The sequence below is a fragment of the Triturus cristatus genome, chromosome 5_1, assembly GCF_964204655.1.
Source record: "Triturus cristatus chromosome 5_1, aTriCri1.1, whole genome shotgun sequence".
In the NCBI taxonomy this organism is placed as follows: Eukaryota; Metazoa; Chordata; class Amphibia; order Caudata; family Salamandridae; genus Triturus; species Triturus cristatus.
The window spans coordinates 397,337,180-397,363,439 of NC_140587.1; the positions used below are offsets into that span (position 1 = coordinate 397,337,180).

The 26,260-nt window shown below is 42.8% G+C and overlaps 1 protein-coding gene across 2 annotated transcripts in view; it reads right to left on the reverse strand.

The window, feature by feature from the left end:
- The window catches only part of RIMS2 (regulating synaptic membrane exocytosis 2), a 1,922,267-nt gene that overhangs the window by 565,989 nt on the left and 1,330,018 nt on the right, over positions 1-26,260 (reverse strand). For both annotated transcript variants that reach the window (XM_085605119.1, XM_085605120.1), the window contains exon 21: positions 16,132-16,197. In XM_085605119.1, the coding sequence (XP_085461245.1) occupies positions 16,132-16,197 (66 nt within the window). The remainder of the gene's footprint in view (positions 1-16,131; positions 16,198-26,260) is intronic.

A 26,260-nucleotide genomic window follows, 5' to 3' on the forward strand; every position in this document is an offset into this window, starting at 1 on the left:
ATCCCGGGGCACTAGACAGGGGTGCCCCTTATCTCCCCTGCTATTCGCCCTTGCAAAAGAGCCCTAAGCCTGTAAATTGAGGCAACACCATCAGGAACGTGCGTTGCAATGTAACTTGCGACAAATCCTAATATCGCTTTATGCAGATGATATGACGTTGTATGTCAGAGATCCGCAAAATAATCTTAATCCAATATTACGGTAATTTATTGTGTTTGGACACCTTTCGGGAGTACATATTAATTGGGCAAAGTCGCAGATTTTTCCCCTCACGGCTGCAGTGACGAAATTTACACCTGATTTCCCCTTGGACTGGTGCGATACAGATCTACGCTACTTAGGGATTCAAATTGGAAATACCCGTGACGAGATTCTACGCCTTAATTATGGCATGGCCATAGAACGCCTTTCCCGCAATGTCACACGCTGGATAGCTTTGCCATTATCAATGGCTGGCAGTGCCTCCTTGATTAAAATGGTGATTCTCCCACAGTTCTTATATCTCTTTCTGAATATTCCGTATCCTCCAGGGCGACATTTTTTCGCCTCCCTCAGAACAGAATTGCTGCGATTATTTTGGGGAGGCAAACAGCCCCGCCTGAAATGGACAGTACTCATGAGGCCATATTTGCAAGGTGGGTTTGATTTACCAGATTTTGAACTATATTTTGAATGTGCGCAGGCACAGTACGCCTATTGCTGGATGAACCCCCCACGCTGTATGCCTCAAATTGCGGCGGAGAGTTGGCTGGCTGACCCGATTCCGTTGAGTGGGATGATTCATGAACCCGCACCGGCCAGAAACGTGCCATCCACCACTAGCGTTGGTAGTCATCTTAAAGCCACACTCCTAAATTTACCACTAATGCCTCTCTCCTATCAACCACAGATGCCATTATTACAAGATAAGGGGTTTCATAAATTATGTGCCCGACTGAACATTGTTACATGGGGGGATCTTTTTTATACATGGGAAGTTTTGCTCTGCTGAACAATTCTTCCAACAGACGACTCCCACTCCGTTAGATACATTCTTATATTCACGATTACAACAGGGTATGCGGACCATTATCCCGACATTTCCCAAGGAACCAGAGCCCCTAGCGCCGTTACATTTTATGCTGATTGCTGATGGCCCAGGGCACAGGGTTTCTATGTTATATCATACTATACGTACTCACCAGCCGGAGCCTACGCATGCGGCACTGCATAACTGGTCCACTGATCTGGGTTTTTGCGTTAACACTTGAGCAATGGGGGTACTGTTGTATCTAAGTTGCACGCATATCCGCCAGCTGCAGATTGCGTATTATCCATTTTCGATACATCCAACGTATATATTGCACACCCGCAAAGCTATACAGACTCAAGCTGAGAGACACTGATAACAGTGACCGCTGTGGTAGCCCAGGGGGCGTTTTTTTACATCTGGCATGGGAATGCCCCCAGGTCTCGGAATACTGGGTGAAGGTCTTTGAGGCACTCACACAAATGACGTCAGAGGTCATTGAGTGTAGTCCACTTTTGGCACTGCTGGGATACACAGAGCAGCTTCCACGGGCCTATCGCCGTTATGTCCTACTTGCGTTACTGTTAGCTAAAAGAAGGGTGGCGTGCAGATGGGGTAGGGGACGTGCCCCCAAATTTAAAGAGTGGCTTGATGATTTGATTTATAGTCAAGACCAGAGTGCCATATATGTGGAATCGTTACCTCACAGATCCAGACCAAGGATATATGGGGACCTCTCAAACAATACCTCCTGCAACACACCCCTGAAGACTCCACATAAGCTGCTATCTTGATCCTGATGTGATAATTGCTGGGAAATAAGTTCATGGCTCTCTAAGTGGCTCATGAGAGGGGAGGTAGGGTGACGCTGTGATGCTTTGTTTCCCCGGTGTTGTGGGCATTCGCTGAAGTCTGTATGTGAGGGCCTGTGTGGGAGGCCGGGGATGGTGGTCGCGAAATGAGCTTCCCCTTCTGAAATGTCTTAATGTTTATGTTTATGTGGCCCACTGGAGAGGACATGTGCGTAGTATGGAATGATGGACTATGGACTTGTCCGAAAGCCGTTGACTCCACTAATATGAGCATGGGGTACATGTACTGTGTTACATATCTTAATGATGTATATTGATTTGGTCTGTATTACTTGCAGATATGCTGCAGTGACTGGCTGTTTTGCTTTTTTTCTTGTTATTCACATGCAAAAACTAATAAACAAAGTTTAAAAAATTAAATTAAAAAAAAGACTTAGAAGAACCACTCGCTGTCAAGGAAATTCTAGAAGACATTCAATCGTTCACTAAAGGGAAAACAACCAGCTCCAATAGCTTTTCATTTGAAATGTTAAAATGACATGCATCGCAACTGGCCCCACCATTGCTTGACGTGCACAATGAGGCCCTAAAGACAGGGGAACTCCCATCCTGACCTTCGCGGGCCACTATTACTGTGATAATACGAAACCACAAAAACCACTAAATAAATGCGACTCGTATAGGCCCGCTCCATACTTAACATGGTGATCAACATTTTTAAAAAGGTGATTGCAAACAGGTTGGTGAAAATTATTATGACCCTGGTTAACCCTGACCAAATTGCTTTATGCGTGGACATAGTACTTGCCACTGCATTCACCGTTTGAATTACATCCTAACACTTTCCGATACAGTGACCAAATGCAGAGCCATGGTCTTCCATAGATTATGAATTTCTGCCCTCTTTTCAGCAGATATATCTTGATACTTTACTATAAACCATGGGCCAGAGTCAGGGTAAATGGAGAGAAATCCCCTGTTGTTAATATCGAACAAGGCACCAGACAGGAATGCCAGCTATCACTTCTCCTCTTTGTCCTGGTCTTTGAACCACTGGCAGTTTGGCTCAGGAGAGACGCCAAGCTCACCAGGTTCTGCTGGCTAGGGGGCCTGGAGGACAGAGTGTCACTTCAGGGGCGGCCTTAGGCATGTGCAAGCTGTACAGGGCCACCAAACCCCCCAGGGGCCACCATGAGGAATCGGATACAATACATATTCGTGGTGGCCCCTGGCAGGGATTTGGCGCATGAACGACTGAGGCGTGCTAAATCCAATGTGATGCACGCTGAATGGTTGTTCTTATACTCTTTTCCTTTCTAACCCAGTCTCGTCTTTGTGTGGGGTCGGCCTTGTTTCGGGCTCTTCTGGTAGGTCTTGTGCTTGTTTAGAACTTTTTTTCCAGGAGAATCGAGCTTGTTTTAATAGTCCAGGTCTGGCACCTCCGGAGGCTCGTATGCACGCGCATGCACAGTGCCCGCAGCGAAGGGGTTACAGAAGCACCACGCATCACTGGCGGCAGGAGGGGTGGCAGCACCCATGCCCGGCGTGCAGCGAGCAGCACCGAGACCGGCCGAGGCCATGCACCGGCACGCCTAGAGACCCTGGGCAAGAAAGGCCGCCTTGCAGAGGATAGCATGCCAGTGTGCAACCTTTGGTGCCAGCTGCGAGGTGAGCAGCCCGAGGGTCAGGGCATGGGGAGGGGGAGTGAGGAGGTCAGCGTGTGCCACTGCAGAGTGAACCCGAGGGAAGGTGAGCCATTGGACGAGGGTGTGGGGAGCCCTGGGGAGGAGGGCAGATCAGGCGTAGGAATGTATCCCAGCCCGTGGGGGTGAGGAGCCGGGGGCGTGGGGAAGGTTGGGTGAGGATGTTATTGTAGATGGTGTGTGCTTTGGGTATGGGTGGAGGTAAGCCATGTGAGGTGGCGAGCTGGAGGTATTCTGGTGGTCATGGGAAGGGAGGGCATGATGAATCGTGAGAGAGAGCCTCTCTCTCACGATTCATCTCTGAGAGGGCGCGGGTCGGAGAGGTGGTCTCCGTACGCCAGGGGTAGGGAGTGGTACAGATCGGCGCTGTATATTGAGGGAAGAGTGAGTCAGGAGTGCAGGGGCGGTGTTTACTTGTGGCTGAGGGGAAGCATGGTGACTTTTGGGAGGTGTAACTTGGGAGGCACGGTCGTATTGGGGGGAAGAGGAGAGCAGGGTACGAGGTGTTAGACGTAATGTTAAGGATTCATTAAAATGATTACAATTACTTATCAACAATCATGAAAACAGAGTATGAAGCTGATACTTGTGATCTAATGAGTGGATCTGCCTGCACAAATCTTTTAAAACATCGAGTGTTCGAATGTACTTGGCATTTGGTTATGTCTGTTTATATGGTGTTGAGGCAGACATGAAATGCAAGCACCTATGGATGGACGTCTGGAATAGGATGGCAGTGCCTACCCATGTTAACTCAATCTAATGCCCTTTTGCAGAGACCTTGGTAGGAGACTGGCTTCTTGATCATTTCTTTAATTACATTCCAGTGCTTGTCATGTGACTAGCAGAGAAAACTAGTTTAACTAGTCCTCAGTTTGCAATTGGTGAAGCAGCCTTCTCTGTCCATACTAGGGGCATAGTTACCATTGGTTCAGCAAGTACAGTGGTACTGAGACCCAAAACCCTCAGGGGCCCATTGAACCCTGATAATTGCTATATTTTACTTCCTGAGCAGCAGCAAAAGGGGCCATTTTCCTTGCTTATGCCACGGCCCATGGGGTCGTTGGTACGCTGTGCTAGTGATTTGTACGTCTGCTTGAAAGTTGTCTCCTGACTGGATGTTCCTTGCACATTAATTTTTCTTCAGTGAACCTCTAGTGCCTTTTCATAGCCTTAGGACTCACTGTAATTAATCCTTGTTTAATAGGTGCTCTGAAAGCGAGCAGAACTGGTTGCTGGAATATGGCACTATACAAGAAACCTTAATTAAATATATTGTATTTTGTCTTTTGACAATGTGGTAAAGTGGACGAGTCTTTGGTTACCTGTAGGCTGTCTTCAGGTTCAGTTAGTGACGTACTGAGACAGGTCTCTGTGTGCCATGATTTCAAGGTACCTTACTCTCTTCCTGCTAAGGTCACTTCCCAAATAGATCATGAACTATTCTCCAGGCTCTACTGTTCTCAGTGGACTGAGAAAACAGACCTTGTATGCCAAGTCACATGATCTACCCTATAGTTTTATAACACTCTTCAAATAAACCTTCCATATGTGGCTAGTCCTCATAATGTGTCATACATGTAGTGGGAAGGGTAATTACTATCAATCAGTCAGGGTTTGTAAAGCTCAGCTGCTTCACACATAAGGGTCTCGAGGCGGTGTGGGATTCATGCTGCTGGATCATGCTGCTTGTTGGTTGAACAGCGAGGTCTTGTGGTCCTTCCTGAACTGCTGGAGCGATGGTGAGGCTCTGAGGTGCAGGGGGAGGGTTTTCAGTTCTTCACTGCCAGGTGGGAGAAGTAGCGGCCTCCACTGTTTTATCAGCGGCTGCATTGGGTGTCTGCTAGGGAGATGGTTCTGGAACATATTTTCCTGGTAGGTTGGTGGAACTTCACTCGTTCATTAAGGTATGCTGGTCCTTCATTGTGTAGTCCAGGGAAGACATGGCTTGGCAGTTCGGGCTGGACTGTTCCCATGAGGCACAGGGTCAAGGCTGATTTGCATATGGCCATGTCTGAACTGGGGTGGTGTGGTGAGCAAAAAAACGATGGATTTAGGCCCAGATCTCTGTACTGGGGTGAATGTATAACATTGTTCTGCATTCTGTCCACCAACTGTTGTTTTTGCAAGAAAATAAAAATGGCACATCAAAATCTTTCAGCAGCCGCCACTGCTGATTGTCTTCTTTTTTTCCCTACCCACCGCTAGCCTCGCCCGCTGCATTGCAAGCAAAATGAAGAGAATTCGAGTACACAAATCTGGTTATTCGAAACGAAAGAGAAAGGTGGCTCAGCAGCCTTTCGTAGTGTCACAGGAAGGAGCAATCCTAAACTTTATCACCCAAGGGAAACCTAAAGATGGAGAATCCTCTGGCCAGAGTACTGCTGATGCACTAGGTAAAACAGGCGCTGACGACCATAAAGAAGAACAAAAAAATGATGATATCCATGAGCAGAATGATACTCATGAGCAGACCAATGAAAATGAACAAGGTGACTCTGAAATTGATACAAACATGCAGCAATTACCAACTCAGGATGAGGATTATTACAAAAGACCCTCAGACAGAGAAACTCAAACATCATTCATCGGTCCATGAACATCTGGCATTCTGAAGGAGGTACAGAGTTTACAGACGGATGATGCTGGTATTGAAAAGGAAGCCAAAGAGCAAGACCATGTTACAGACCCGTGTTCTGAATATGATTTATGTGATTGGAGGGATCCTACTTTGTGGCCGAACTCTCTTACGGATGCGCAACGTGTTTTTCTTGTTGAAAGGGGTCCCTCCAGAGACCCAGATTCTAAAACAAAGTATCCAAGTGATGAGCACTCAAAAATTAAACGTCGTTTTTCTGTTACCATGTTACTGGTCATCTAACGCCTTTTCTGAACGTTTTATTAAAACACCTTCCTGAGCTCCGCCCCGCCCGGACCCCCTCTTCCGGGTCCCCCTACCTGCGCTCCCTGCACAGGGCCACCATGAGCCTAGAGCCGCCCCTGGTCACTTTATGCCGATGACCTCCTTGTCTATATTAGCAACCTGGAAACTTCCCTGCCTTGGCTGATTTCCATGCTTTAAATATATGCAAACGCATCAGGACTGATGATAAAATGGTCCACATGCACCTACATCCCACTGATAGGTGAACAAGATGATATAAAGGCCACCACTCCCTTGCATTGGGAGTCTCATCATTTCAAATACCTATGGCTGCACATAGCACTCCCTAAACAGAATATGTGGGACCTTAATATTAGACCCTTAGTAGCTAAAACAAAAAGAGATTTGTACATCTGGCAGAGACTCCCACTGACTATAGTGGGAAGGGGAGTTCCGTTGAAGATGAGCTCCCTTCCAAGACCACTGTACACACTGCAGGACTACCTTCACAGTACACCGCACACTTTATCAATACTCTCCAAGCGTCTATCGTAAAATTCTTATGAGCAGGGGACAACTGCGCATCTCATACCAGAAATTAGTTCTGTCACTGTACAAGGACTTAGGAATAGCAGACGTCTGCCTCTATTATTGGTACTGACAAACAAATTGGGCAACCCAATAAACCCTTGGAGGCTTGGGTAAATCTAGATCAAGATAAGGTAAACATGCCTACAAGGGATTTAGTTATAGAAAATCTTATTGATTTAAAGAGTTATATCAATAATGCCCTAATTAGTGACTTAAAGCAAACAGATTGGCAAAATCTCTAATAGTCATTCAAAGCGAGTATATTGACAGAAAAAAAGGTGGCAAAATGGGAGTATACTTTAAAACTACAAATTTATGTAGAATAGTCTGTTTATAACAAAGGGCACAAAATGCAAATTGCATAAATACAAAAGTGGCTGAGATAGATTGTTTATACATCAGATAAATTTCTCATAAAAACGTTTGTTGTAACCCATTTCAAATATTTTCAAGTGAGGAGAACATCATTGAATAACAATGAACTTTTCCAAAAAGTTTTTCTTTAGGCATGAAAATGGGTTGAATTGTCGACGTTTCGATCTTATTTCATGCTTTCATCTGTAAGACCATCTTCAGGACGAAATGTTCATATGTGGACTAAAGACCCCTATGTCAAACCAATAATCCAATAAATTGATTGTGTCAAACAAGTACTAACTATGGAAAAAGAGATATACACCAGTGAAAAAAGAAAAATTAAAAGAGAGAAATGTGTCCATGGAATAAAACCAGGGAAACCAGAAGTGCAATTAAAGAGATACAGTTTGTTGCCCTGGACATTGGACTGAAAAAAGGACATACCCCGATTTAGTGCAGAAGTGGAAAAATATGTGAACCAGTGCTACTGTTTAGATGTAAGGCTAAAATAACTAAATTTGCTTAATTATGCAAACTTACAAAATCAACAAATGAATACAATCTGATAGTAATTCTCAGAAATGGAGCAAGAATGGCCTCCGGAGTCTGTGGGAACAAACCAAATAGATACGTAGTGAATGACTGTACCTCAAGAACTCTATGATTTTTAAAGAGGAGCCTATATCAAACTCATAACCACTAGAGAAGATAGGCTTATTGACCAACAGCACAATGTCTCTTACTAGTGGTTGTACAGACACACATTGCATATCTGAACTTAAGAACCCACTGACCTTATTGATACTTAGGCAAGTGATCCACGCTCTAAAGAAGAATAATTGATGCTCGATGTGGCTAAAAACTCACAGGTGGTTTAAAGTGAGGCTCCCTAATTTAAGTGAAATAAAAATCTCCACTTACTATGGATGATTTATGCTGACAAGAAAACAGTTTGTGATGAAGAGATCCATAATAGAACTACTCAGCTTAAAGCCAAAGACATAAATCAGAGACAATTCATTCCATGGAAACACAGTGACCTCGGCGGCATTTTAGCTTTTCTATACTATTATTCCAAAATCCCACAGAAGTGTGAATCGAGTAAAGCAAAAGAAGGAAAAGTAAGGTGATGAGACACAGTATCATTTGTGGCAGATCCACTTACCTAAACTAATACTGTGGCTGAAATCCAATTGTCAAAACTCGCCACAATTGCTTCACAAAACAACATGAACAACACCCCCATAACCGTCTTACAGGTAGTGTCAGGGCGAATAACAGAATCAATCTGGACGGCAATGAAAAAATAAATTAGGAAAAGTAAGATTCAAACTCACACTTTGCAATAGTGTGCAACCTCGACAACTAGCTGATCGGTACATACTAAATTACTGTAGTGAGTTGCCACATCGGGATAAGGTCAAAGATCAGGTCTCGATTGTGGGTAACATGACTCGGAAGCACAACTTGAGCTTCTGGGTCTAGCTGACCTCACCTTGTATGTGCATGGTGATTTCGGTGGCCATCTTGAGATGGCAGGACATTAATAGTGCAATATCCTTACAATGGGTTCGAGATCTCCTAGGAACCTTATATATTTGCAAAATTGGTTGGATTTCAGAAAGAATTCAGAAAGGATTACACTGCATGTAATATAAACTCTCTAATGGGGAGCAGTGATCCCATATCTAATATAGAATAGTTAGGAAACCTAGATGTTATATACATTAACTACTATCTGACAGGGTGCAAAATAATTGGAACCTCAAAAGAAGGGGGGTATGATAGATAAGAAAAAGAAACAGATTAATGTCAGAACATATTCTACATCAATTGCCAAAGTGTGTGCACTCAGGTATTTCATTATAGCAAAGAAACCTTTTTTTTTATAGCAGATGATATATCATAAACAGGTGTTTTTAAATCAATTTTAAACAGTTGTGATACAATTCAAATTTTAAAACAAAATTTCACTGAAACCGAATTTTCAGATAGTCATTGAAAAATAGCATACATTAGTTATTAGTTAGCGATAATAACAATCAAAACTACCCAAGAGTGGAGGACCAAAAGAATGTACAGTTGTTTGATGGTAAAATGACTAGCATTGGCTATTGATCGTAGGTAATCAACAATTAAAAACTTCCCAAGAGTGGAAAATAAGAAAAATTTACAGTTGTATCAATTTAACACTTGTATCCCTCCTTTTGTAGATGAAATTCTACAAAGAGCTATTTCTTAACTGTAACATATAATGTCCATCTTTTTGTGTATGATGTTCAATACAAATGTATCTATTATGCAATAACACCTAGGGCAACATCTATTCATGACAACATGCTCGTGCCATGAAAAGGTGTATCTATTTAGCAATGACATATCCATCAACAGTGTTCTTAGAAAATAAGCCAGTTGGAAAAATTACTTATATCAAGAAAAAATATCATCAGATGGGGAGTACAGTGTACAATGTTACAGAATAGATACTAATGTTGGTCATGCAACAGCTATATTCAAGCCTCTTATTATGTTGTCCATCCGACAAATCCAACGGTTTTCTTTGATAGTCAGAACTTGCTCCACATTCGTTTTTCTTTTACAGGGCTTGACTACTTCAAAGACCCACCAAAACATAGCCTTTTCGGAATGTTTTATTCTGGTATAATGTTCAACCTGAGGCGCATTTTCAACTTTACAGCGGATCCTCGACTGATGGTGTAGGATTCGTTTCTTAACCTGTTGTGTGGTTTTACCTATGTAGTGGAGACCACATGGGCATCTGATACAATACACCACATTGCTTGTATTGCAATTCGAGAATTGCTTGAGAGTAAGTTGCTGGTCATTGATGGTACATGTTTTTGTCATATTGGTGGTGTTACATGCCACACACATATTGCATCTGTAGTGTCCTATTACAGGTGTCAGTTGAATCATATTGTCGACTGTTGCTATTTTTGGGAGGTCATAGGCATGAACTTGATGGTCTTTCAAATTTGGTCCTCTCTTAAAAGCACAGAGAGGTTTCTCTTTGAATTCAGGTAGTCTTTTAAGTAGTGTCCAATGTTTGTTAATCATCGTTTTGATTTTGTTCGATTGAGTGCCAAATGTCGAAACACACACTAATTGTGGTTTTCTTGACCGTCTCCCAACCTTCAACAATGCTTCTCGATTGTAGTACCAAGCTCGTTTGAGAGATCTTTTTAGCAATCTGGCCGGATTACCTTGGGCTTGGAGTTTCTCTTTGAGTTTTTTTTGCCTCAATAAAATAATCCTACTTTTTTTTAGCAGTTTCTGCTAAGATGCAGAAACTGCCCAAAGGGCAATCCATCTTTTAATGCTGTGGATGATGACTCTTGTATTAAAGAAATGTGTTCCTTGCTGTAGGTTTCGTAAACAATGTAGTGTAAAGCTGATTATCATTGTCCACCTTCACTGTGATGTCTAAAAAATTCATTACATGTTGGTCACAATCTATGGTAAATCTAAGATTGGGGTTTAGGGAGTTACCCGTTGATGAAAGATATTCAGACTTTCTCTATTGTCCTTCAGATTATAAAGACATTGTCGATGTACCCAAGCCATTTAACAATGTGGGACCAGAATGGATTGGTTATGTTTTCAATATATTGTTTTTCAAAACAGGACACATAGATATTCGCAATGTCTGGAGCATAAACTGCGCCCATTGCTACTCCCTTTAGTTGCTGGTAAAAGTAATTCTCAAATAAGAAGAAATTTGGCATAGGGATATCTCAATGCATGCCATGATGAAGGCCGTAGGTACATTATGGGGTCTTGGTCTAGGTTTTAATAGTTCGGTAAGGATGTCAAGTACTTCATTCTGGTGTATGTTAGTGTACAAAACTTTCAATGTCCATACTGACTAACCAATCCTGAGTAGGGTTGAAGGGATGTTTTTCTACTATATTGATCACCGTTGTTGTATCTCTAATGTAAGTTGGATGATCTGTAGCATATGATCATATAAAGAAGTCTGCATATTGTGCAAGAGGCTTGAGTATAGAGATACAACCTAAGACGATAGGACATCCAGGTGGTGTATTTGAGTTCTTGTGAATTTTTGGTAAAACATAGATCACCGGAACTGTAGGTGATTTGTTGACTAAAAAAGCCACTTTTCTTTCACTGAGCAGGCTCCAGCAAAACCTTCTTTACTGAGTTTAGAGATGGTCTTGGTCAATTCTGCAGAGGGGTTCTTGGGGAGTTTTCTGTAGTGATCTGTTACCAATAACTGTTTTAATAATTTAGATCTGTAGTAATCTTTGTCCCAGAGGACAATCCCACCACCCTTATCTGCAGGCTTTATAATGGTATTGTGAAGTGCTTGCAGGTTCTGTAAGGCCTTAGGTTCATCTTTTGAAAGATTGTATTTGAAAAAATGTGAGTCTTTAAATAGATTTTCTATTTCTGTCATCCTAGCATTTTCAAAGGTGAGAAAATCCTTTGACACCATGGACTAGACAGGAAAGAACGTTGAGAGATTATTTAATCCTGTGGTATCAGTATGTTTTATAGTTTCGCGAGACGCAAAAAAGTTCTTTAATCTCATTGTTCGATAGAATTTGAACAATTCTAATTTAGTTTGAAACAATTCATTTCTATAGGTAGGCACAAAGGAAAGACCTGATGATAAAACTGAGATCACCGATTCTGATAGAACATATTGAGAAAGATTCAAAATAGGAATGGTCTGTGAGGAGTCTACCATTCGGAATATTGATTTCTTGTCTGTCTGTAGCCCGGAGTATATTGTTTGCGAAACCATCCCAGTTTCATGACTCATTGTCTCCTTGGGGGTCCTGTGCCCCTCCGATTCTGCCTTAAAATGGCCTGATTGGAAGTAGAGGGCTGATCATCGTAGTGGCATGGATATGAATTGTCTGCTAGATGGTCACTATCAGTGTCAGAATTAGTGTCAGAGAGAGTGATTTTTTTTAAGGGAGTTCTATTCGGACCCTGTGGAAGATAGAAGTCCCTTTTCAGATACTGGCAAGTCTGATCTTTGCTGTATCTTTTTGTAATTTATCTGTTTTTATGGGAATTGAATTGTTCAAACTCTTTAATTGTAGAAGCATTTTTTTCTAAAAGAGTTTTGGCGTTAGTGATGTTGGAGTCTGTGCTGATTTTATTCTCCAAGGTCTCTATTTCTTTGGTCAATGATTTGATGTGTTTTAGTGCTGTTTCAATGATAGGAACCATCCAGGTTCAAGAGCATTTATTCGCATAATAACTAAAGCCTGTTTTGAAATCCTCGTCTTCTGTGAAGGTTAAGGGAATTGTTTCTATATTGTAAACCTGTAGGAATGATGTTAGCATTGAGGCAGTCTGTTCGAAACTTTGCATGTAGTTCTGTTCTAACTAGTTTCTTCTTGAGTCTTTCAAGTTGTATTACATCTGATTCATATGGTAATTGTGTTGAAGAGCCTCTCTTTCCTAACAGGGAAGGGCTGCTTGCTATTTTAAGAATGTATTCATCTGTATATGACAAAGTTTGAGCCTCAGACATGACAGAGGATGAAACTTAACGCAAAACTATAACAAGGGATAGATAAACAAAAACATTAACAATAATCACTTCAACAAGTGACCCAAAACAGACAACCGTCTGCGCATAAGATACTGACAAAAACAAAATGGACAACCCAATAAACCTTGGAGGCTTGGGTAAATCTAGATCAAGATAAGGTAAACAGGCCTACAAGGGATTTAGTTATAGAAAATCTTATTGATTCAAAGAGCTATATCAATGAAGCCCTAATCAGTGACTTTAAGCAAACAGAGTGGCAAAATCTCTAATATTCATTCAAAGTGAGTGTATTAACAGAAAAAAGGGAGCAAAACGGGTCTATACTTTAAATATACAAATTCATGTAGAAAAATCAGTTTATAAATAAGGGTACAAAATGCAAATCACATAAATACAAAAGTGGTTCAGATAGATTGTTTAAACATCAGCTAATTTCTCAAACACTTTTGTTGTAACCCATTTCAAATATTTTCCTGTGAGGAGAACCTCATTGAAAAAACAATGAACTTTTCCAAAAGGTTTTTCTTTATGCATGAAAATCGGCTGAATTATCGATGTTTCGGTCTTATTTCATGCTTTCATCTGTAAGACCATCTTTAGGACAAAATGTTCATATGTGGACTGAAGACCCCAATGTCAAACGAATAATCCAATAAATTGTATATGTCAAACAAGTACTAACTGTGGAAAAAGAAAAAACACATGTGAAAAAAGGAAAAATTAAAAGAGAAAAATGTGTCCATGGAATAAAACCAGGGAAACCAGAAGTGCAAATAAAGAGAAACAAGGGTAATGTGCTGTAGGATAGTTTATTGCCCTGGACATTGGACTGAAAAAAGGACATACACCGACTTAGTGCAGAAGTGGAAAAAAGATGTGAACCAGTGCTACTGTTTAGACTGGATGTGAAGCTAAAATAACTAAATTTGCTAAGATAAGCAAACTTACAAAATCAACAAATGAATACAATCTGATAGTAATTCTCAGAAATGGAGCAAGAATGGCCTTCGGAGTCTGTGGGGACAAACCAAAGAGAAGCGTAGTGAATGACTGTACCTCAAAAACATTATGATCTTTAAAGAGGAGCCTATATCAAACTTATTACCACTAGAGAAGATAGGCTTATTGACCAATAGCACAATGTCTCTTACTAGTGGTTGTAGAGACACACAGTGCATATTGGCACCTAAGAACCCACTGACCTTATTGATACTTAGGCAAGTGACCCACGCTCTAAAGAAGAGTAAGATAGACAGTAGTTGATGCTTCCTGTGGTTAAAAACTCACTGTCAGTTTCAACTGAGGCTTCCTAACTTAAGTGAAATAAAAATCTCCACCTACTATAGATGATTTATGCTGACAACAAAACAGTTCATGATGAAAAGATCCATAATAGAACTACTCAGCTTAAAACCAAAGACATAAATCAGAGACAATCCATTCCATGGAAACGCAGTGACCGCGGGGGCATTTTAGCTTTCCTATACCAGCCAAATATTACCAATTAATGGCGGGCTCTACACTAATCAGGAAGACCCTGAAACAGCAATAGAGCTGTGGGCCCTCAAGCAATATGGAACACTAGACTTGCTCGCCAACCCCTGCATCCACAGAACCCTCCTTCCAGCGACCGAAGCATCTGGTATGTGCCGGCACCAAGCACTACAATGGATTAAGTGGTAAGGTGTGCCGACAGCTGAAATACCACTATGGGAGGAACCTAGCTGAAAAACACAGTCAAACTGTAGGGCTTCAAATCATGGGACGCCATAGGGTTATCCAAGCTCAAGGTTGTCTCTGAGGGTAGTTCTATATGCTCATTTCAACACTTAGCTGACACACACGTGATGCGCAAATCACCGTTTTACCGATACCTGCAGCTTCGCTATGTGCTGGAGGTTTCTCTCACCCCATGGCAAACTCTTCTGAGTTACAATCCCCTAGAGGCACACATAACAATCCCGAATGGGGAACAAACTGATCCCCACCCTATGCCATACACTAGCAAACAATACACCGGATCCTGTGGGGTGCTGTGGAACCGCTGGGAAATAGATGAAGGCACATTTGAAGATGAAGACTGGCTCAAGTCAAAAATGTCCCCTAGGGTGTTGGCAATCTCCATCAGATTATGATTAATCAAACTTAAATATCTTTACCGGAAATACTATAGACCCACTAGATTGCAAAAAATAAATAATGACTTGGATCTGCACTGCCTGAGATGTAAGACAACTCTGGGGACCTTTTTCCATGCAATCTGGGAATGCCTGATCTGACAACATTGCTGGCACAATATTTACAACACCGTCACAGAGGTAGTTAGCAGCTCAGTGCAACCCGAACCAAAACTAGTTTTGTTGGAACAGTTGGACAAATGTGGGGGTAAGACGACACACGACTCCTAGTGGCAATGGGTCTCCACATTGCTAAGAGGGACATGGCATGCCACTTGAGATCAGGATCCCCACCACTGATATCTGAATGTGCATGAGGGATGAATTACTGTGCCATAGCAGAATACGTTGTGCATACATCACAGGGCTGACCGGAAAAACACTGTAAGTTCTGGGGAAATGGATGGCTTACTCCTAGACTTTTGAAGTACATGATTAACGTTTATGTAGCAGCAATAAATCAAGGCAATTTCCCAAAAGGAGCATTCAGTGGATGTCATTCAGTATTGTTACTCTTACATGTTAACTGTACTATGTATGTTCAAAATTATAAACAAAGTTGATGAAAAAAGTGAGTATGAAAACTCAATGAATTGTATTACGTAAAAGACGTCCACCAGCTAGCTTCAATTATGAACTTTTTAAGAGAGATAATAAGGGCAATTATGGGCATACCTTAGAAGTGAAGATGGGGAAGAGCATTTTAAAGACATATATGTAAATGTTATGTGGATTGCTAAAAAGTACGCTTTTATAGTACATAAGGCATTTGAAGATTAAAACGTTAAATAAGACACACAACAAGAATCAATAGAAAATATAGCATTCTGTGGATCTGTGCACCAATCACATAGAAAAGAGAAGGCAAAAATCCCATCAATGTTTAAAGAGGTAATGCAGTTTAATATCACGTAGTCTATAGATATGAAAAACTAAGTAAAATTAGCAAGTGAAATGGAAATGTTCTATGTGAATGTGCAAACATTCACATGCATTTCACCACACTCCACACACACACACACACACACACACCCATAATGCATATACCTTGAATTCCTCGAGTGTTGACCAATGGAGTGACTGATTCTGGATCGAGGAAGCGTGAGAAAATGGCTGCAGCCATGGCAGAAATAAGAACAATACAAAGATGAGAATGAAATGAAATACACAGGTACATGTCTGAATATGAAAAGTTGACATTTCTGAGACAAGAGACTTATTTTGATATTATTTAGACTGATTAATAAAACTCCACATGCTGTCATGGTACTTAAAATGTAGCTATATGGAATGCATAGTTGTGACTAGAAAGATGTAGGCTGTCTATTTATTACATACTTATACTAATCCTCTGATGGCTAAATGCTTGGTTTCATTAAAGCTCAAAACCCGTCCGTTTTTCGTAAAAATCCACTCATGATTAAAAATAGAAAGCTGAACGACAGCCCAATTTTACAAAACTTTTCCAGCTCTATATCTCGTTGTCGTTGGAAAATATAAATGTTGCAGAGCTTATCTCTGTTTTGAGTATTGAGTGGGAAGTGAAACACACAAAGCCACTACCAAACAGTCCAAATGTGGATGACTCATTTTCAGTGGAAATAAATTTAGACAATAAGGAGATTACATTGAAATATTCTGAATACTAGAACATAGTCAATCGAGTAAAACCTTTTATGCTATTACGTCACTATGTTTTATAGGATCTTAACAGCTTCAGCTTGAATTGTCTTTAACAATGCTGTGTAACGAGACGAACTCTTGTATGAAAATTAATGCAGAAAACAGTAAACTTGGATTTGCTTCATAATGGAGCTGTAGATATAGTCCGGAAATTCTGGCAAAGTAGAAAAGAACGTGTTACTGCATTCATGTTTTCTTATGTGAAAAAGAATATTCACAAGTTTCTCCAAACGTTCCTCATTAAAAGATATACCCTGGAATTAGAAGACCTCGGCATGTCATGTAAATAGCAACACCACAGTGAGGTATGATTCACAAGGGAAGAGGTGAAAGCGGACATGGTGTACATTACCAATGTCATGCAATATTCTGTGCTTCTGTATTCTGTAACCTCTTAAACCCCCAGTCTGTAAATCATTTGAAAGCAAGTAGTAACGTTTTGTCAATAGCAAATCAACTCAGGGTTCAACACGCGAGGAAAGAATTGTGAGGAGTTAAGCACTAATGAAAGAATCTGTTCCACCACATGTGTTCTATTGGTAACCCACTTTAGGAACAGCGAGACCTGGATTGTAAAGCTGGCTTCTCCATTAGAGCAAATTATCCTGGTGAAACCACTTTCTGCCCTGTACCTCAGTTGCATTGAGTTCAAAAGTAGGCAGCCTTTGGAAGGAAGGCTACCAAGTATCGATCATTACATTTAAAAAGCACACACATCACAGGCACCAAAGATAACTATAGAAGTGAAGAAAAAAGTAAAGTTGTTTTATATTTTATGCTCACTGCTGATATTGTAATACACAGGAATGAAGTCATACCCTCGAAGTAGTTCTGCTACAATAAACTAAGTGGAATTAATGGAGCTCATCGTGTGCATCACAGATTTCAACCAATGTAAAGCCGAATGTAGTCGCTGAATAAAAATACTTAGAGTATAATATCTGAAGTGTGGTCCAAAACTGCAATCTTAGGTTTCTAGTAACAAAAAACACTTGTCTACCTGTACCGTGGCTTTTTATAATGTCACCAGAAACTATTGATAGCATCATAATGATACAATATTTACACAATGCCCGATATGAAGCCTCTATGTGCAAAATATCTGCTTTCCGCAACACATTTGACTACAGAACAATTGGTCCATGTGTATCTAGCAGGCGAAAAACATACGTACAGATTAGATATTGTGACCACCAAAATATTTGATGTTCAATTATCACTAAAATCAAATGAATGGATCTAACATTAAAAGGAACACACAAATACAACCTGTACACAATATTTAACATTTTAACAATGTTTTGTGTATGTGATACCAAAGGTTAGTGACTGTAATACACAATTATGGTAAATTATGTGAAGGAAATCGTACTGTGACAAAGTCTTATAAGGAGCACAACCACCCTTACAAATTTTTAAGTATTTTGTTACCAGTCATTGGTCATTAAGTGTGAAGCATTTTGGATCATCTCGACTGATTTATGGAACAACACATACCATACAGGATTGATTAAAATAGATACAAAAGTTCTCAGACCCACAGAGGACATTTCTATCAGCTTCAGGTTACTTGTGCTGGACCAACAAATCTTGAACCACTCATTAAGGAATTTTTAAGTCAATGGAGAAAGATGCCAGGGAGGAGCTCTGTGCAATATATATCAGAACTGTGTCCTGTAATATTGTGCAAAATATTACTTTCCCTTCCAACGGGGGTCTAGGAAACCGAACAAAAAACGAAAATTAGCAGAAATTAAACACAAGATGCACTCTGGTAATGTTGGGAAGGTAAATTAAATAATCATTACTTAAAAACAAATAAAAATCCGAATTTTCTCCGAGAGGCATTTGTTAGAACCAGGAATATAGCTAAGGCATTGAAGTATTTGATTAACCACTGGAGAGAAGCCAGACGTTTAATGAGAGGAAAGAAATCCCAAACAATAATATTGATAATGGTGGAGAGGGTAATACTTAAGGAAGCTATTTGAAAGGACAAGGCAGTAATTTCATTTAACAGAAGTTAGAAATATTAAAATAGAAACTATGGGCCCCATTAGGACGGCGGGCGGATCGCCCCCGCCGGGACGGCGGTAGCCACCGCCGCCCCGGCGGGGGCAATTCGCCCGCCATCCATGCAGCTAGGACCTCCCGCCATATTACGATGGCTGGGGGGTCTGCGGCGGACGGAAAGACCGTCCGCCGCTTTTCCGCCCGGTCGACATGTCGACCGGGCGGAAAAGGGTTCAATATGGTGGCGGTGTCTGTTAGACACCGCCAGCCATATTACAATGGGGGCGGAAACATGCCTTTCCATGGTGGCATTGCCGCCACGGAAAGGCAGGCAGAGTTTATTGGCGGGGGCCCGTTGCGGGCCCCCAGGGACTCTGGGGGGTGCACCTTTGGTACCCCCCTGCATTTCAATGTACAACGTGGCAGGCACCGCACGGTGCCTGTCACGTTGTGCATTGAAAGGCACAGGCTGCCTTTGTGGCATTGCGGCGGGCGGTGCTCTCTGCACCGCCCGCCGCAATGTTGCAGATGTGCCATGCGCCCGCCAGTGTGGCGGGCGCATGCTAATCGGGAGTGCGGGACCGCCGCACCCTCAGCGGGCGGTCCCGTATCCCGAGGGTATTGTCTGCCCGCCATACTAATGGGGCCCTTTGTATCAACTTTCACCACATTGTATCTACATACTTACATATTTAAACATCCGATCATGTAAACATATATAACGTTCGACCTGGGTGAAATTTAAATTCCGCCAGTATAAATTGAATAATTTTGTAAATTTGGGGGGAGGAGCCAAGATGGCGATCGGGACGGCAGCGTAGGCTCTCGGCTCCGTGAACCTCCGCATCCCGCACAGATATCCTGCATGAGATCCTTAGCCTGCGCTATATGCCCGTGTTGGTGATTGAGAGCGGCAACCGATCGCGTGATTCTGAAGTTTCTGGCAGCGGTACCGCCGGAGAAATGTTCACCTGAAGTTTGCGGCCTGTGCAACCCTGGAACCGGGACCTCGAGTGGACAACATGGCCGGGCGGCAGTTCAACAACAGCGGCCATTGGTGACTGGGTGGAGTCGGAATACCGGAGAGGTGCGGATATTGGCCTGAATTTCGCCGTGGTCATTCCTACCACTGGGGCGTAGCGGAACGAGTGCATGCCCGAGGTGGCAATTCCAAGATTCTTCGGTAGTCGCCTGAGCCCTCGCCAGTGAGCGGCTCGGACGCTGCCTGTAACTCGTCCTGATTTTCGCGGGCTGCTCCCGGATTTTTGCGGGCGCTCGTCCAGGGTGAGGATAACTGTTACCTGTGACCATACACCGGATACATATTTTGCCTGCCCCCGGAACCCGTTTGCAGTACCATGGACCTTGATGCGCTTGTGCCTGAGTCCCGGTCCCAATCTGGGGTGGAACTACCCTGCGGCCATCTTGATAGGATGGATTCTATCATCCTGTACACTGGGTCGCAGCAAGATTGGGAGTATGTGGCTAAGAGGAGTGTAGCGCAGCGGGCGCGAGGAGCTGTGCTGGGGTACGGTGACCTACTCGAAGCTCTCGGTGCCCTTCGTTCCACCCTGGTTCACGGCGCCTGGGTACTGGGGAGAAAGCTTGATGGTATTGCGTCAGCGTCGGAACAGTTGCGATCTGCCTGTCCCCAGGTAACCAGGGACTTGTTTTACTTCACACAGGAGGACAGGGTCGTGGCCGCCCCTGTCAATAGGGGGAAGCTGGAAATTCCTGACAATGTGCCAACGTGTGGTCGGCTGGCTGTAGGTCGGGTCTGTTCCGGTGGTTTTAGACTTGAGCAGAAGGTGGTGGCTTTGGCCCACGCACAGCCTCCGGCGACTCAGGCAATAATCAAGCAATGGTCGCCTGCTCTGGCTGATTCTTACATCCTGGACCTTGTGTGCAGTGCATGTCCTGGGGCAGGACTGGGAAAGATGATCCTCCATAATGATGACTGTGTTGGTGTTCAGAGACGTCCACCCTACATGTGTGTGTCGCTTCCGGTTATTTCTTGGACGCTCCTTTTCCTCGTAACATTGGACATGGCACTGGGTCGATGGGTATGCATCGGTGGATTCGCAAAGAGAGGCCAAGGATAAGACTGATCCTTCAGAGGTTGTCATCTGATAGGCGGGCGGGCACAGGGGTTGCGTGCTCTCACGGCATAACTAATAGTGTAATAGGTGCATAACGCTCCCCATTTTTCTTTGACATGAAAAATTCTTGTTGATTACGGTTTGCTTTGGGGAGGAACACATTGTGCGGGAGGGAGAAGCCGGGGGCATGTTTGAAGGCCCTCCTCCAGTTTATTAATACTCTCTCCACTCCCCCGTTAGGTGGGGTTTCTTTTCTTTTTCCTTTTTCTCTGTTTCTTCTATATTTCGGGTCTGGTTCTGGGGCGACAGGCACACTGCTGGGGGGGGGGGGGGCCGTAGTCATCTGCAGAGGTGCAGGGTGGGGGGCTGGGGGAGGAGATTTTTTCGTTTTTTACTTTGTTTCTATGGCCTCTTTTCTCTTCTCTTATCTTTCTTTGTCTTTCTTTTCTGGGGTCAGTACGGTAGGTTTCCTTCGCTGTCAAACACTGCTTTTTCATTTGTGCCTCAATTTCCGTGGTGTTTTCTGGGTCTTAGGGCAGGGGACTGTAGGCGCACATGACTCGTGATATTCTTCCACATCCTGAACCTCCTGTTTTAGCGCCACTGACTTGATAGATTGCTGTTTATTGTTGACGTTTACTATTCTGCCCGCCATTTTTCGCTACTGGGAAATTGTTTGGCACCTGATCCTTCCATTCTCTATTATAAAATGAAAACCTTTTATATCCTGGTTTCCTACTTGGGCTGCTAAGTGGCCAAGAGTATACTAGCATGGAGATTCTGCTCCCCGAGGTGCTGCCTGTGATTAAAATTTGTTCTGTTAATCCAACTGCTTAGCGGCCGGCCCCGGGGGTTGTAGGCCCATACTTGTCTTTGGTTGAAATGTCAATAAAGGTTTAAAAAAAAAAAAAAAAAAAAAAAAAAAAAAATTTGTAAATTTGTGTTATGCTTGTTATGCAACATTCCCAAAACTACACCACTACATCACTTTGGGAAATAATGCACATCATTCATGCAAACAAATTACTGCAAACACACAGGAACAACAGAACACGAGCAAATGTTGTTTTTAATGCTCTTAAGAAACCAGCCACATATCGGTCTCACTTATTCTCAGGAAGCAATGGAACAGGTTGATAAAGACATTAACTAGAGCAGATGACATCAGAAATTATTGAAGAATAACCTGCCCAAAGCAAGAAGGAATGTGGGAGGGGATTTGAAGAGTTTGGGAAACTGTGTGTCTATTAGGAAGAATGTTACCAAAAGTAAATCACTTGTTCTAAAGGATACAAACATGAGGAAGCAGAGACCCAGTCTCAAGGAAATATTATTTAGTGAATATCTGGATGGCAAATCTATAAAAGTGGCTTTTCAGTTAGTTGAGTGTGCTCCCAAACCATTAGGGGCTCCTTCTAAGATTTTTGAAGATCTGTAGCAAAAAGTACTGCTTGCGAGTGATCTTTCCTATTTTCAGGTCAGAAACCTTATCAACTAATAGTTATATATACAAAAGCCATGGTTTTCTGTAAGTAGAAGTTGTGGTCTAACCTGTGGTCCAACCTATGCATATGTTCCTCTGACTTGGTGGATGAGCATATGAACATAAAGCTGAAGCAAGATCTTTTTTGAAAAATGGAATTCAAAAATTATCATTGGACAACCCTGACAGAGTTGAATGTGGATAAGGCGACTACTTTCCCGTATGCAGCGGCTGGGAGTTACAGGTACGGCTCTCCAATGGTTTTCTTCCTTTCTGGAAGATCGCCAGCAGAAGGTCCAGCTAGGGGCTCTTATGTCCAAACAGGGCTCTCTGCCTTGGGGGGTCCCGCAGGGTTCGGCGTTGTCCCCCCTGCTTTTCAATATCTATCTCCAACCCTTGATCGAGGCCCTGGCTGGGCTAGACTGTCAGGTATTCAATTATGCGGACGATACTCAGCTAATAGTTCGCATTAACCACTCCTGTGATTCACAACGGAATGTTCAGAACGTCCTTAGGTACACCATGAACTGGATGACTCTGAACTCGTTAAAAGTAAATCCTGACAAAACTGAAGTCTTGGTACTCTTCCCAGACTCCTCTCCTTGGTCTGATTTGTTCTGGCCTCTAGAGTTGGGCCCTGCCCCCACTCCAGTACCTACCGTGAAGAGCCTAGGGATTATATTGGATTCCGGAGTGACAATGAAGAACCAGGTTTCTGCTGTGGTGGGAAGCTGTGTTGGACTACTGCGTCAGCTCCGGAAACTATCAGCCCCCTTATCATTCACTACCATGCAAACGGTGGTAACTGCCTCGGTACTGTCTCGGCTTGATTATGGAAATACAGTCTATATTGGGCTTCCTGGATCACTTCTGAAGAAACTCCAGGTGGTCATGAACGACGCAGCTAGATTGATTTTTAAGCTGCCACGAAAAACACATGCTACCCCTTTGCTGCGGCAGTTACATTGGCTCCCCATTAAACAAAGGATATGCTTCAAGGGCTTGTGCATCGCTCATAAGTCCCTATTCGGTGAAGCCCCTACCTATATCAAAGACCGTCTGAAGCCCTACATTCCCGGTCGCCACCTCCGTTCTTCGCAGGCCAGTCTTCTTACCTGCCCCCGTTTCAACTTATCGACACTCGGGGGTCGTGCCTTTTCTGTCTGTGTCCCGCAGCTGTGGAACAAACTCCCTGAGGTGCTCCGAAAGGACACTCATCTACTCTCATTTCGCAGGAGGCTGAAGACTATGCTATTCTCTGAGGCCTTTGTGTAGGCTTACGGGATGGGGCCGTGTTCAGAGTGTTACCTTGTTTGTCAGTTGTCTAAATATTAGCGCTTAGAGACCTTGGGTGATTAGCGCTATATAAATTCAACAAACATAAACATAAACATAAACATAAGGCGCAGATAAAAAAAAAAGCCCACAACTAATCCACCATCCTGGTTGGATGAGGCAGACAGACGGTCTTTATCTTAAGATTTAGCAAAGGGACAAGCATGCATATGGTCAGATGAAGAACCCATTAGAGACATTGGAGGTAAATCCACATCCCACAGTGGCACCAAAAATGGTGGAGAATTCTAAAGATTCCTTAAACCTCTCACAAATGTTGACAGGGTAGGTAATCATAAAAAGCAAACATGATGTAGTAAGCAGGTGAAAGCAAACATTGCAGATAGTTTTCAAGCGTTGATGCTTGCCAATAATACTGCAAAATGCAAGATGGACAGGACGCTGGCGGAAATAAGTTCAATGCGCTCTGTTGAGCATTTTACACAAGAAATCATCTTTTAGAATATGGAAATGAAGTTGATGCTGCTAGGTATACATCCATTACATATGACAGTCGGGAATAAATCTCTAAAGCTGGTAACTCAACTTCCAGGTATGCATGTTAAAACGATTCATGTTTGGGTGCAGGACAGCCCCTAAATCCTGAGCGAATGTTATCCTTCATCAGCTTTGAGAAGATCTCCAGAAATCCGGTCACCAAGACCTCCATGCCTAATGTGTCGCAAGGAAGATTAATTAGCCTAAATGGCCACTTTTGACTCACCCTTAGAAAAAGGGCAAATGTTTAAAATACAGATGATAAGGCTTTCAATAAGGTCTAGCCATAAGGGATTTTCACAGAGCACAATCAATCAAACTTTTGTTAAGAGCTTGCGCAAAGATCCACAAAGGTCCACTTTGGAAGCTTCCCATGCCTCGGAAAGGTCTATGAGTACTAAACAGTAAAGTATCAACTGATTTGTAATCTTCTGTCATCAAGATATTTGTGTGGGGGTGTTGAGTATGACAGGTGGGTATTTACAAATAAATAGATGAACTCACTTGTCTCAGGTAATCTCCCTCCCCCCCCCCCTCCCCCCCCCCCCCCCCCCCAAGCAGGGCATATTTTGTTTTTCTTGTATATAATGAGTATGCCCAGACCTGGTCTCAGTATTCACTGTGCTACTGAACTTAAGTTAGATCTAACTGATGGGTGAAAATGGGTGAAACCCGTCTGGAGTTCGTTGTGTTCCTGTCTGGTGGGGATGTGGCCAAGCAGTTTGGGCTAGACTGTTCCTTTTGGTGCAGGACCAAGAGTGATTTGCAGAAGGCTTAGAGTGTCAAAAAAAAGATATAGACTGGAATGCAGTCCGAGTAATTACCAGTGGTTGAGATTATTTTTGTTGTTGTTTTTCAACAGGGTATCATGCCCCTTCTGGATGAAGTTATCAAAAGTGGTTAAAGGCTGATTGAGTTTGAGAAGGTGGAGAAGAAAGAGAAGTGGTCCATCTGAGGTTGGCTTAAACCAATCATTTGACCCTGCATGCATGAAAAGATCTGTTCGGGAAAACAACTTCAGGCACAGGCAGTGCCTATGGTTTGTTTAAAGAGCTCAAGCAAGTGGCCAGTCTTTTCACCAAGATGGGGCATGCTCATCAAAGGGCATGACGGGCAATATTAATTTTATGTCTCCTAAAACCCCATCGGATGCATCCATGCATAGCTTCACACAAAGCCTCATTGATTTTGCTGCTTGTGCAAGGTACCTAATCAATTTGTAGGCATAGCCTTCTTTGCTGTTTCATTCCTATTCTTCAAATGTTGTGTAAATGACCAACGATGATGCTCTGGCAACAACAAAGTAGCTAATTTTACCTTTTCAGGGAAGCTAATAAAAAGTAATGCCTGAAGGGGCTATCTTCAACTTCAATGCAGACTGGGTTCTTCCCACTTAGCATATATTAAGTCAAGAAGAAAATAATTAAACAGCAGCTATGGCTCCAAGTCTTGCAGTCTGGTTGAGAGAATATCTATCAACGGATTGGATTTGGCTTGAGAAGTGTGCAGAGGGAAATTCCAAATGACCACCTTTATGGCTAGACATGGCATAGGAAGTGTTGTCTGTAAACTGAACTTCCATTGTAGCCAAATTCCTATCAGGGGAACTGACATGCCCATTCGAGTTTTTGATGTTTGGCAGGAAACCAATCTCTGATTAATCTGTGGGTGAGAAACTGTCTGCCCCACTTTTTTCAACCTCATGCCAAGATGTGTTTTTCATAAAGAACAAGAGCCCCTCAGTCAAATCCTGGTGGCTCACCAACTTCTAAACAGAGCCAATCTCCTCTTCACTTAAATAATATGTAGGCTTTTCCATAGACCTATTAAGAAATAAGGTCAGTCACCCAATGCCAGGTCTCTGGTGCTGCATTATCAGGCCGTGTTTGACCTGATACAGGAAGAGGCTCCGGACATCGTAGCCATCACCGAGACATGGCTGAAGGATGACGATGCGGCCATTATCAACTTGGCATTTCCCTCTGATTTTTCGGTTTTCACTCTTAACCGATCTACGAGGGGTGGGGGTATTGCGCTGGCCTTGCGACCTGGTCTCACTGGCAGC